This window comes from Gymnoscopelus microlampas (assembly GCF_963454915.1).
Source record: "Gymnoscopelus microlampas genome assembly, chromosome: 23".
Taxonomy (NCBI): Eukaryota; Metazoa; Chordata; class Actinopteri; order Myctophiformes; family Myctophidae; genus Gymnoscopelus; species Gymnoscopelus microlampas.
The window spans coordinates 2,898,785-2,911,710 of NC_139960.1; the positions used below are offsets into that span (position 1 = coordinate 2,898,785).

Here is a 12,926-nt window from a genome sequence, read left to right on the forward strand (position 1 = left end):
GTCAGTTGGACGCGCTGTGATTGGCCAGTGGTCACCGTGCTGTGATTGGCCAGTAGTCACTTTGAATGGCAGCGTGCCTCCTCTAAAATGGCGGCCACGATACAGGTCGCTCCAACAAACTGCAGAGGCCAATGAGGTGTCTAGGTTTCTATATCTATGGCGGAAGCAACCCTACGTCACCAGGTGTGTCATCCGCGTCATCAGGCGGCCGGAACCCACAAGCCAATAACTCCGGCCGCGACCAAGGACATTGTAATAGGGAATACCTTATAAAATCCTTGATGCGGCCGCGTAGTTTAGCTTATTTTAAAAATACAAAATAAATATAAATGTGAGTACTTGAGTGTACTTTCCGGAGACTATTTTGCGTCTGTACTGTACTGTACTGTACTGTAGTATTTCCAATTTCCAATACTTTGACTTCTACTCCACTACATTTCAGAGGAAAATATTGTACTTTTGCTCCACTACAATTACTTGAAAACTTTAGTTACTAGTTACTTTTCAGATATAAATTATGATATAATGAAACATACATTAACCACTTTAAACCTATTTGAAACTTAGGCTATTTTCAAACATTTAGTACTTTTACTTTTGGTACTTTAAGTACATTTTTATGCCAATACTTTTGTACTTTTACTCAAGTAAATTTTTAATTCTGGACTTTTACTTGTAACAGAGTATTTTTATTTTGCAGTATTGGTACTTTTACTTAAGTAAAGAATTTGAGTACTTTTTCCACCAGTGCCGCACGGTGGGAATCAAGACTCGCATTGCTTTGTTTTCATGACATTCTCATAGTTACAAAAAAGATGGACTGAAAGCAACATGTGGGAGTCATTCAACTTTTCCAGACAAAATCTCAAACTCCTCTGTTAGATTTGTTATAATCCAGACGTTACCGTGTTTATTGTAAGTAGTCGTCGTGACAAATGGCCTTACATGGCAGTAGAGGGGGCGTGGCAACAAACAATGAACAATCATCTAGTCAAGTTGCTACAACCAGGGACTTATTTGAATGAATAAACTGTCATTTTGAGCATGTTAATACAATATAACTAACACATCTGCTGTGTTTGGAGGCGGTTTATGTTTTCCAAGTTGTTTTTCCTCTTTTCTGTTGATGTCTCAACAATAGAACACAATTTCCAATGGAAACTGAACCGATTATTTCAGATTTCAGAGCAGAGCCTTTTTTGTCTCCATCATGTACACCAAGGGTTCCCAAACTGTTCAGGCCGCGACCGTCCAAAATAATCCTATTTGAACTGGGGACTCCCCGCCCTGACAAAGCACTTGTAGGAGTTTGAGGCATTATATTCAGTTTAACTTAGTTCCACAGATAAACATTGAGAAAATAGCCTTTTGGCTATTTTCACAATTTTTGCCTCTTTCTTATGTAATCTTTTACCAATTTGGTATTAAAAAGGTCTTAAAAGCCATTAAATTGAAACTTTATAAATGTGCATATACCCTGTATACACTTATACTGTATGTTGGTTTGTTCACTGTTGAGCGAGAAAACAATGTGGCCTGAAACGCATCTGTGTCACTTTAGATTTCTTTGGCTATTAAAAAATAGCAGATATACAAGCTCGTAGCGCGGCACCGAGTGCCGCGCTACGAGCTTGTAGATCTGCTATTTTTGAAAAATCGTGAAAAAATATTTTTTATATAAAAAAAAATAACTGTTAGGATTTAGTTTTTTTTAAAGAATCGCCTCAGGTCTTAATGGGTTAAGCTAATCATCTGGGCACTATTTGGACCCCCCCCCCCAGTTTGGGAACCACTGATGTACACTGCAAATGAACATAGAATAATACTGCATTCCATCAGGACTCTGTACAGGGCTACAGCTACAACCACAGCTCTAGGACCGGTGTGATTAAGACCACAGGATATTGGACATCGGAACCATTTGCAATTAACTGAGAAAGTCCAGCTGCTGCTGCCAGCCGCAGTAGGACGCTCAACTAATGAGTTGTACAGTCGATTGTTTACACATGTTTCTGTGGGATAATGAGTCGACAATAAGGAGAGGTCTGCGTCGGCAGAGCCCCTCCACGTGTCATTAGACCAGAGAGAGAGCCATGAGTCTGCACGTTTTAAACCAGTGCTTCTCAACCTGTGGACCAAGGCCCACTGCTGTGCCTCGAGGGCATTTCAAGTATTTAAAAAAAAAAAAAGCAAAATACTAAGATTTTAAAGGTTTCACAACATCAAATGGGGGGGGGGGGGGGGGTTCTGACCTCAATTACACCCAAAGAAAATTGACTTTGAACATTAAGTGGATTTTCTGTGGTCTTGGGTTTTCTGAATAATTAGGCTGAGAAAAGTGCTGTGATTTGCCATGGCTCGCTGGAGTGGATTTTTCAGTTGAAACCTTTTAATACACGTTTGAAGGACCATGATAAAGACTTTGATGTTTCGTAAAACCAGCATGTCATGAAACCTTTAATGGTAATATACAGCATAGCTCTGCTGTCGGGCAGAAACCAACTACTGTATGTCCAAAATATTAACTTTTCAGGAAATGAAAAAAACAAACAAAACAAAAAACAACACAACACTGCCTCATCAAAGTTGGTATGGTGACTTTATACACTGTCAGATACTTGAATGTGTCCTTATATTATCATCACTTTGCACAAATACAGCTCAAGTGGAGTTAGGAGGTTTTTTGACCATTATTGTGGAGATAGTTGTTTTGTCATCATTGATCATTGATTAGAATGATCAAGTCAGACAGAAAGAAAACCTGGGTTCGAGTTAGGAGGCTTGAATGACAGTTTAGTCAGAGGGACTTTTTAATACTTTTCATTGGTTCAATATTTGTAAATCCCACACCGGACGTAAAGGGTGTTCAATAGTACTGATGTATTACAAAAAAAGAAATGTTCGAGATAGTTGGTTTCTGACCGACAGCGACAATATTCATTCTTTAAAACCTTGAGAAAATGTATTTCCTGTTTGAAACAGATGAATAGGAACTTATACTACACTTATACTTATACAACAATACTATTGTTGTATTCTTGTACTGTTTTGTTGGATCTTGTTTAGTCGATACACTTTTTGTATTAGCTCGTGCTCACTTGATTTTTGCTATTTTGGCTCATCTGTTTAAGAAAGTAGGTAGCAGATATATATAGCACTTTCACCTTAGCGCTAGGTATACTCTTGGTTGCTTGTTTTTTACGGGAAATGCACTTAGGACTTCTGGTGATTACCTATGTTGAATGCACTTATTGTAAGTCGCTTTGGATAAAAGTGTCTGCTAAATGACTGTAATGTAATAATGTAATGTACTACACAACAGTGATCCAAGCTGGAACGCAATCCATTGATTTGTCATTAACCCATTGATACCTGAAGCCGATTCTACATGTCTCCTAAATCTCAACAGTTTTCTGAAAAACGTATGTTTCTATATCAGTGGTGTTCAATCTTTTTCATGTCAAGGACCCCCAAAATTATATGTATTTAGCCGCCGCGACCCCAATCAAAATATTTTGTTCCAGGGACCCCCCAGAAGCAAAGATTTGAGAATATTCGCTTTAAAAAAAATATATATTCAAAGATTTGTACACATTTTCACGATTTTTCAAAAATAGCAGATCTACAAGCTCGTAGCGCGGCACTCGTGCCGCGCTACGAGCTTGTATATCTGCTATTTTTGAATAGCCCAAAGTGTAAAATAATGCTTTTTAGTTCAAATCAAAAATGACACATTGCGAGGTCTTAATGGGTTAAAATAAACAATGATCTGATAATGCACGCGACGCACCCATGTGACCACGCGATGGGTGGTCAAGGCAAGACACTAGGTCTGTGCGTGTGCGTGCTCGCTCGCATATGTGTGCGCGCGTGTGTGTGTGTGTGTGTGAACCATGAACTCATACTAGCCTGTAAATGCGGTAGCAGAGGTTTTTATGGAAGCAGGACATTCTAACAACCTGGCTCTATCAGCACAACAACCTCATCAGCAGTAGTTTATGTTTGTAGACTCCAGCACCAGCGAGTAGCTCAATGAATGAATGCCTGGAAGGCAGACTGTCAATTTATATTTCTGTCTTCTGCTCCTGTTATTCTTTTTCGGTACTTTTGTCCTGTTCAGCTTTTTTATTTCCAACCACCAATGTCAAAACAATCAGTTCAGCTCTGAATCCCAGTCTCCATTTAACCCTTCCATTGTGTTTGGGTCATTTTTGACCCGTTTTCAAGTTTAAATAGGTAAAAAAGTACCCTTTACATTTCTTTATTGGAACAAGGCTTCATGATATCTTCAGAAAGAGCTATTTTAATGCAACAAGATTAATTACCACCATTTTAGTTCATTCTGATGGTCTCTATAAAAAAAAAAGTGGTGTTAAGGGTCAAATTTGACCCGGCAGAGAAGTGTGGGTTTATGGAAAATAAATGAATACATTTTCAGGCCAAGGACCCCCTAGCTGAGAGAGAGAGGAAGCAGGGACCCCCTACTCTTCATTGTATAAAATTGTGTTTCAGATTAAAGTTTTTTTTTTTACTTAGTCTGCTCTTTTTTCCCTCTACACCTATAGACTCTTTGCCAAAAATAGCAGATCTACAAGCTCTCAACGCCTCGCAGCGCGAGGCGTTGAGAGCTTGTAGATCTGCTATTTTCGGCTAATGTTCCCCTCAGAAAAGGAATTCTATGGTTCAAGTGGTTAATGTAAAAAAAACTAAATCCTATCACACAAAGGTTTGGCGGACCCCCTATAGTAGCTCTGAGGACCCCCTAAACACCACAGATGTCACTATTTTTATTATTGTGCGTGTGCGTGCGCGTGTGCGTGTGTCTCCTCCTCACCTGTATCTATGCGGTCCAGGCTGTTGCTGCTGAGGTTGAGCAGTTTGAGGTCTTTGGCATACAGGAAGTGTCTGGGCCTGAGCTGTGTGATGCTGTTGGCGGAGAGGTCCATCTTCACGATGTCTGAGGGAAGGTCCGACGGGATGTTCTTCAGATCTACACACAGCACACACACACACACACACACACACACACACACACACACACACACACACACACACACACACACACACACACACACACACACACACACACACACACACACACACACACACACACACACACACACACACACACACACACACACACACACACACACACACACACACACACACACAGAGAGGACAGGAAGAGAGGGAGATAAAAGAGGATTATAGGTCATGTGAAGGATGATGGATACATCTGACTCGTCGTACAGTAGTTTGCAGACTTTGTGATTGTTTTTTCCCTTTTAAATTCTGCTAGAGGAAGCGGCCCTCACACCTACACACACGTATGTCGCACTGCCGATCAGACCGATCGCATTTGACTCCATGCATCTGCATAATGTGTATATGTGCATTTGACAGGGCCTATGAGAGAGAGAGAGAGAGAGAGAGAGAGAGAGAGGAAGTATACATCAGACTACAGCAGGGGTCTTCAACAGGGGGTCCTCAGAGTTACTACAGGGGGTTACTACAGGGGGTCCTTTTTTTACCTTAACCACTTGAACCCTAACTTCCCTTTTCTGAGGAGAACTTTAGCCAAAAATAGCAGATCTACAAGCTCACAACGCCTCGCGCTGCGAGGCGTTGTGAGCTTGTAGATCTGCTATTTTTGGCAAAGAGGCATAGTTGTAGAGGGAAAAAAGAGCAGACCAAGTAAACAAAAAATGTTGAATCTGAAACACAATTTTATACGATATAGAGGGGGTCCCTGCTTCATCTCTCTCTCAGCTAGGGGGTCCTTGGCCTGAAAAGGTTGAAGACCCCTGGACTACAGTATGTCTCCATCTCATCACATGTTGCCTGCATGTCCGCCGCATATCGTGACCACGTTTTATAGCCATGTCAAGATTTCAACTAACTGCGATAAATATGTGTGTGTGTGCGTGTGTGTGTTTGTGCGCTCACATAGGGAATATACAATATGTCTGCATCTTTTTAAGCTTTTCAAGATGCTGAGGGCTGGATGTGTGTGTGTGTGTGTGTGTGTGTGTGTGTGTGTGTGTGTGTGTGTGTGTGTGCGATGAATGTTTAACGTTTTCAAGATGGAAGAAGCTGTGACAAAGTCTGTAACAATGTTTTACAGGAAAGGCTATTCACACACACACACACACACACACACACACACACACACACACACACACACACACACACACACACACACACACACACACACACACACACACACACACACACACATTTTCCATTCTGTAGGGTTCTTTGAAGAATCTAATGGCTGAAACAGAGTGTCCTACAGAACGTGTTCTCACTCCATTATGATGCCTTCTAGTGCCTTCTTAACCCCTTCAGCCCTGTGCATTTTGTTGTACAACAACAGCAAACATAGACGCTCTACGACAGGGGTTCAGACCGTTTTTCAGACCAAGGACAGAGAGGGAGATGAAGCAGGGACCTCCACTACATATTCTATAACATTGTGTTGCGGATTAAACGTTTTCATAGATTTCATAGATATATTCGTAGACTTATAGGTAGCGTTGTGTTGGGTTCATGTTAACGTGTACTTTCAGACCGTTAACCACTTGAACGCGCAATACTGGTCTGCTCTTTAACACCAAACCGCTTTGCCGAAAATAGTCGAGTTTGTAGATATGCTATTTTTAGATAATAGGCTCTATGCACAGCAGCCATATTGGAAAGAAATTGGGCCTTTTCTTACTTCCTTCACAGGTGTTACTAATGATGCTAATGAAGGCTCTGTTCCATTCTGGTCAGGGTGCTATCGTGCATCTCACTAGAAACACTCCATTTTGGTTCCCAAATGGCCCCTTATGGTGGGTGTGTAACTCTGAGAGTTATGGGGGTCCTTGAAAATAAGACAACCACTATGCTACACTAAATGGAACAGAGCCTTAATTAGTATCATTGGTAACACATGTGAAGGAAGTAAGGAAGGGGCCCAATTCATTCCCAATATGGCTGCTGTGCATAGAGCCTATTCCCTCAGAATAGGGATGCTAGGGTTCAAGTGTTTAATGTAAAAAAAAAAGAAAGGGTACCCATCATACAAAGACCCTTGCTCTACAAGCTCACAACGTGTTGCAGTTAAAACAGGGAAGCCGTCTGAACCTTCCCTAAAACGCTCCTCACGTCCCAGACTCTTCTCCCTCCTAGCTCCCAAACTGTGGAACAAACTCCCGACTGCAGTTAGAACCAGTGGTGGAAAAAGCACTCCATTTTTTTTTTTACTTAAGTATCAATACTGCAATATAGAAATACTCTGTTACAAATAAAAGTCTGTGTTGGGTTTTTGCACTGAAAACCGTAATACCTCTATATATATATATATCATATTTATGTTTGATATTTGTGATGCAGGAGTGACCTCTAGCGTTAGTGCGGGGCGCTCGCTAAACCCATTGTGCGCATGCGTTGCTGTTGTTGTGAAGAGCTTTTCCCGTTAGTCGGAGCCAAACATCTGTCGCGTGCAGATGTCCACTGGTAAGAGCTGGCGTCTATTGTGCATAAAAGTGTTTATATTTGTGTAATAAGCCCTGGTGGTTTATTTATGTATATCGCTTATGTATATAGCAACGTTTTTGTGTTATTGATGGTATATTTGTGTTCTGTTTTCTTTATTTACAGTTAAATTACCTACTGCTGCTGCTGCTACTGCTGCTCTGTGGAGCTCATGCTAACTTAAGCTACCTTAGCTCATAAAGCTTACGTGACCTAACGGTTGTAGGGATCGCGGGCTGGCTAAGTGAAATCCCATACTGTACCAGTGTTTTTTAGCTCATGTGTGTTTTTGTGTGAATGCGTGTGTGATAAATAAATTGACCTAAACGTCAGTAACGGTGTGGCCTGAGTTAACTGTGTCGCCTCCAGTCGAGTAGTTACACTGTAATCTACACGACGACTACCCTTGCAGAGGGAATTATTAGTGAATTGCTGAGTAGTTTATTAATATCTGTACAGTCTGGAATTCTACATTTACTTGAGTAATAGTACAAAAGTAATGGTATCAAAATGTACTTAAAGTACCAAAAGTAGAAAGTACTCATTATGCAGAATATCCCGTTTCAGGTTTTCCAATGTATAACAATCTTTTGAAAATAGCAGATCTACAAGCTGTGAGCTTGTAGATCGGCTATTTTCAATTGGCCAAAATGTATATAGGGCTGAAGTGTGTTTTGTAATAATAATCAAAATCTACAAAGTAACTAGTACCTAAAGTCTTCAAATACTTGTAGTGGAGTAAAAGTATAATATTTCCCTCTGAGATGTAGTGGGGTAGAAGTAAAAGTACTGAAAATTAGAAATGTACTTAGTTACTTTACACCACTAGTTTGAACTGCAGTGCCGACTCCAAATGTTGAACCTTTTTACCTTGTTTATTGTAAGTCGTCCTGGATAAAGAGCATCTGCTAAATGCCTGCATTGTAAATAGTAAATTGTCATCAACTATGATAATATCATAAAGCTTTCCACAGAGGCTGAAGAGGAGACTGGTGATTTGCTCTGGCTCCTCTTGAGGATTCCATCAGTTTCGTAAGAGTGTAAAGAGACTTTCGCTGTCTTTTATACACATTAAAATCCTAAGTGTTCATTTAACTCTGAGAGTGTACAACATTTGTACTGTCACATTTGTACAGTACACCCTCAGAGCGACACTTGGATAAATGAACACTCTATACTGTACTGTGTACAGGACAAAATAACTATCTAAGCAGAAATCTCAATCTAATTCACCAATATGTCATTCTTCTGCTATGATTCTCTGCTGTCATATGAAATGAACGACCCTGTGTTTATCAGATCTAGACACAGAGGACTATTTAAGTAGAAGCACCATTAACAAATAAATATCACTCACTGCACCTATGTGGCTTTGAATGTTTAACAATAGACCCGTAAGGGTTCATTTCTGTGCAGACTGAGTGGAGGTGTTTACAGCCGGTGTGCCATTCTCATTTAACATACAGAATCAGTACAGTTCATGCTCATTTAACGTACAGAATCAGTACAGTTCATGCTCATTTAACGTACAGAATCAGCACAGTTTGTGCTCATTCAACGTACAGAATCAGTACAGTTCATTCTCATTCAACATACAGATTAGAACCAGTACAGCTAATTGCAGCACTCTGTAGGTGGTCTGCTGTCTGGGGGGGGGGGGTTCTGATAAGCATTTACAGATGAGTGGAAGTGGATGGAAGGATGTTTAGGCAACGAGGGGAGAGGGACAAAGACCATGGTCTGTCTCACAACAGTGGTGGATGGGTCAAAGGTTTGTGCGTTTTGGCTGCATTGCAAACGCACGCATTGCACATGCACGCACGCACGCACGCACGCATGCACGCAGGCATGCACGCAGGCACACACAAACACACAATGTGTGAGTGAGACAGAGAGTGAGTCTGTAAAGACTCAGACATCTGCAGCAGTGTAATGTCCAGTCTTTCATTAAGGCCTAATGGCACATAAATATTATGTGAGCAAAACATGTAAATAAACATGTACTGTAATGGGTACTGTACACACACACACACACACACACACACACACACACACACACACACACACACACACACACACACACACACACACAAATAGGTGCAGATGTTGCAGATGGCTGTCGTGAAGGCACTGCCATAAATCATTGCCGACTGTAAGGAAATGTAATCGCACAAAAACTACACACTGCATGCACGCATACACAGCAACACACGCACGCACACACTTACGGCTACATTTGCTGCAGTAAGGTAACGTAATCACACACACTATGCAGTGTTCCATTAGGAAAGCTTAACAAGCGTAGGAGCTTTTCACATGCTGCCTGTCTGTCTGTCTGTCTGTCTGTCTGTCTGTCTCAGGGGTGGACCCAAAAGAGAAATTCGATCTCTCCCCGGGACCCAAACATATCAGCTATGAAAGCTCACAACGCGTCACATCACAGCGCGTTGTGAGCTTGAAAATTGGCTATTTTCACTACTTGGAATTTCTCAGACTTTTCTTTGATTTATTTATGAAATTCTTTTGATTATTATTATTTTTTTAGATGAAACATTGGAAACACAAATAAAAGAGGACTCATAAATGGGTCTGTGACCCACAAATGGGTCTCGACCCACTTTTTGGGTATCTCATGCCGAACAGTATATCTGTGGTAAGGACCGATTTACAAGAGTTGGAGTCACGCTAGCACTTCTCCAGTTACCTCATATCACAGCCAAGACTCAAACTCCCAGGCTCCCTTTCTGTTAATGTGGAGACCCCCAGACATCAACAACTGCAGCCAAAGGCACATTCTTCCTGTCCAACACAGATATATGTCTGCTGACTGAGTTCATTTGAAATGAGGCTAACCTCCTGCACCCTATAACACACCATCTATTTCCCATATGTATGAGTGGTGGGAGCACCCATACGTTATGTATGGGTGGTGGGAGCACCCATACGTTATGTATGGGTGGTGGGAGCACCCATACGTTATGTATGGGTGGTGGGAGCACCCATACGTTATGTATGGGTGGTGGGAGCACCCAGACATAACGTATGGGTGCTCATACATACATATGTTGTCTACGACAAGCCCAAAAAAGCGACTACAATATAGGTCACATGGGTCCCCACTCCCAGCAAAATGACTTAATATAGCATCAAAATCAGTTTAACCACTTGAACCCCTACATACATCAGCTATTTGAAAATAGCCGATCTACAAGCAAGCTCACAACGTTGTGAGTTTGTAGATCTGCAATGTTTAGTTTTAATAATCTTGTTTAGCATGTTTGTTTTATTTGGACAATATTTGAAACATTTTAACTACACAAATCTTGTATGGGGGTCCCTGGCACAAACCCAAAGTCACTTATGATAAGCAGATATGGGAAACATTGTTTGTGACTGTACAGTTGTAGGTTCAAATCCCGGAGGAAGTCATGCCGGGAGAAGAGAATGACAAACAATAACCTGGAGTTAGAAAGAGAAGTGAATGACAAACAATAACCTGGAGTTAGAAAGAGTAGAGAATGACAAACAATAACCTGGAGTTAGAAAGAGTAGAGAATGACTAACTCCAAGTTATTGTTTGTCATTCACTTCTCTTTCTAACTCCAGTTATTGTTTATAAACAGGAAGGATTCTGAACCGCTAAAGAGTTCCTCCATTCAGATGTACAGTAGCTCTATCAAAACTACCCATCTTAAATAAATAGCACAACACAACACATGAAGAGTTCCTCCATTCAGATATCATGTATCTCTATCAATACAACCCATTTTAAATAAATAGATGTAGCTCTATCAAAACAACCCATCTTACATAAACACACAACACATGAAGAGTTCCTCCATTCAGATCTCATGTAGCTCTATCAAATAAATAACATGAACAGGGCACAACTTTACATCCTCCTCATAGAGCAGTGGATCCCAACCGAAACCAACAGTCAGGACTCTATTGATGAAATAAAAACATATTCTTCTGTTACAGCGCGCGGCTCTAAATGCTTGTGACCCGGTCAGAACATCCTGTGACCGCCTGTCGACCTGTTGAGGAGAACGGACAGCGTCAGTGTAGCGTCCAGACCATCGGTTTTCAAAGTGGGGTCCGGGGACCCCCAGGGGTACTTGAGGGGGTTCCAGGGGGTCCCCAGCTAAATGATGGATAGGAACCAAATGGACCCTTATGGGTCTGTAACTCTGAGAGTGTACAAATGGAACCAAATGGACCCGTTAGGGTCCATTTGGTTCCATTTGGTTCCATTTGTACACTCTCAGAGTTAAGATAACATTGATTTTACAATATGAATTGGGGTCCCAGAGATAGAAATGCCATTACATGGGGGTCCGTAGCCCTAATGCATGTCAAACTGGGGGTCCTTAAAATGTATCTTTTCAAATGGGGGTCCACAGGCTAATAAGTGTCCATTTGGGGGTCCTTGACATGAAAAGGTTTGGGAACCACTGGTCTAGACCAGTGGTTCCCAAACCTTTTCATGTCAAGGACTCCCAAATTGATATGTTTTTGGCCTGCGGACCCCCATCTGAAAAGACGTTGTGCCAGGGACCCCCAGAAGAGAAGATTTATGTTCTACATTTTTGAATAGCCAACATATAAATGGATAAAGTGGTTAAATTGATTGTGATGCCACATTAACTACTTTTGCTGCAACCCCCCCAAGGACCCCTGGTGGGGGACCCGACTTTGAGAACCACTGGTCTAGACATGCTGTAGGAAATGAGCAGCGGATTCATTTCCCCACTACACACAGGAAGTCAACATCTGATAGTAGACTCTTATCGTCTCTTCCTTAATCCCCCCAGTTCCTTAATCCATGAGACAGTAAATTAAACCAACCTATTTTTAGTAATGATTTACTGGTAAATTCCTCGGGCGATGTTTTGTTTGCCAGAACATTTATTAAAGGGCTATTTCACTTTGAAACACTTCTGGGGTCATTCAAAGTCTACTCTGGCTTTTGTGTTTCACCCCAGACAGTTAAGTTGCTAAATTCAATACCGGTATTTAGATGTTTGATATTCATTTTATCAGACAAAACCTCCAATATATTCCCATTGTAACTTCAAACTCCATTTTAACCATGCTAGCTGGGAGCTTGCCATCAGTGCACTAGATAAAATACATTTATAACAAATTAAAAATGGCTTTATTTCTAGACAAAGCATGCCCCCTGGCTTTCCCTCTGGACAAAGATGTCTTTGTTGTAAACGCCCTCCTCTTTAGGTGTGGGCTATCTTAGTTTCATGAAGCCTGATTTATACTTCGTCGTAAGACGTTGTCGGACACCGGAAAAAAGAAATAATTAGGCTACATCCTTGTCCGGACCACATCTGCAGCTGGCACACAGCACAGGCCATCCAGATGATCATGTGAATGTTGAGCAGCTTAGACTTGCA

At 41.3% G+C, this 12,926-nt stretch overlaps 2 protein-coding genes across 2 annotated transcripts in view; both read right to left on the minus strand.

Annotated features, from left to right (window-relative positions):
• Nucleotides 1-12,926, minus strand: part of il17rel (interleukin 17 receptor E-like) — a 448,078-nt gene that overhangs the window by 195,972 nt on the left and 239,180 nt on the right. The window lies entirely within an intron of this gene.
• LOC311039658 (leucine-rich repeat-containing protein 17-like) overlaps nucleotides 1-12,926 on the minus strand; it is a 50,061-nt gene that overhangs the window by 6,255 nt on the left and 30,880 nt on the right. Inside the window, exon 5 of the mRNA XM_084049599.1 lies at nucleotides 4,835-4,990. Within this exon, the coding sequence (XP_083905725.1) occupies nucleotides 4,835-4,990 (156 nt within the window). The remainder of the gene's footprint in view (nucleotides 1-4,834; nucleotides 4,991-12,926) is intronic.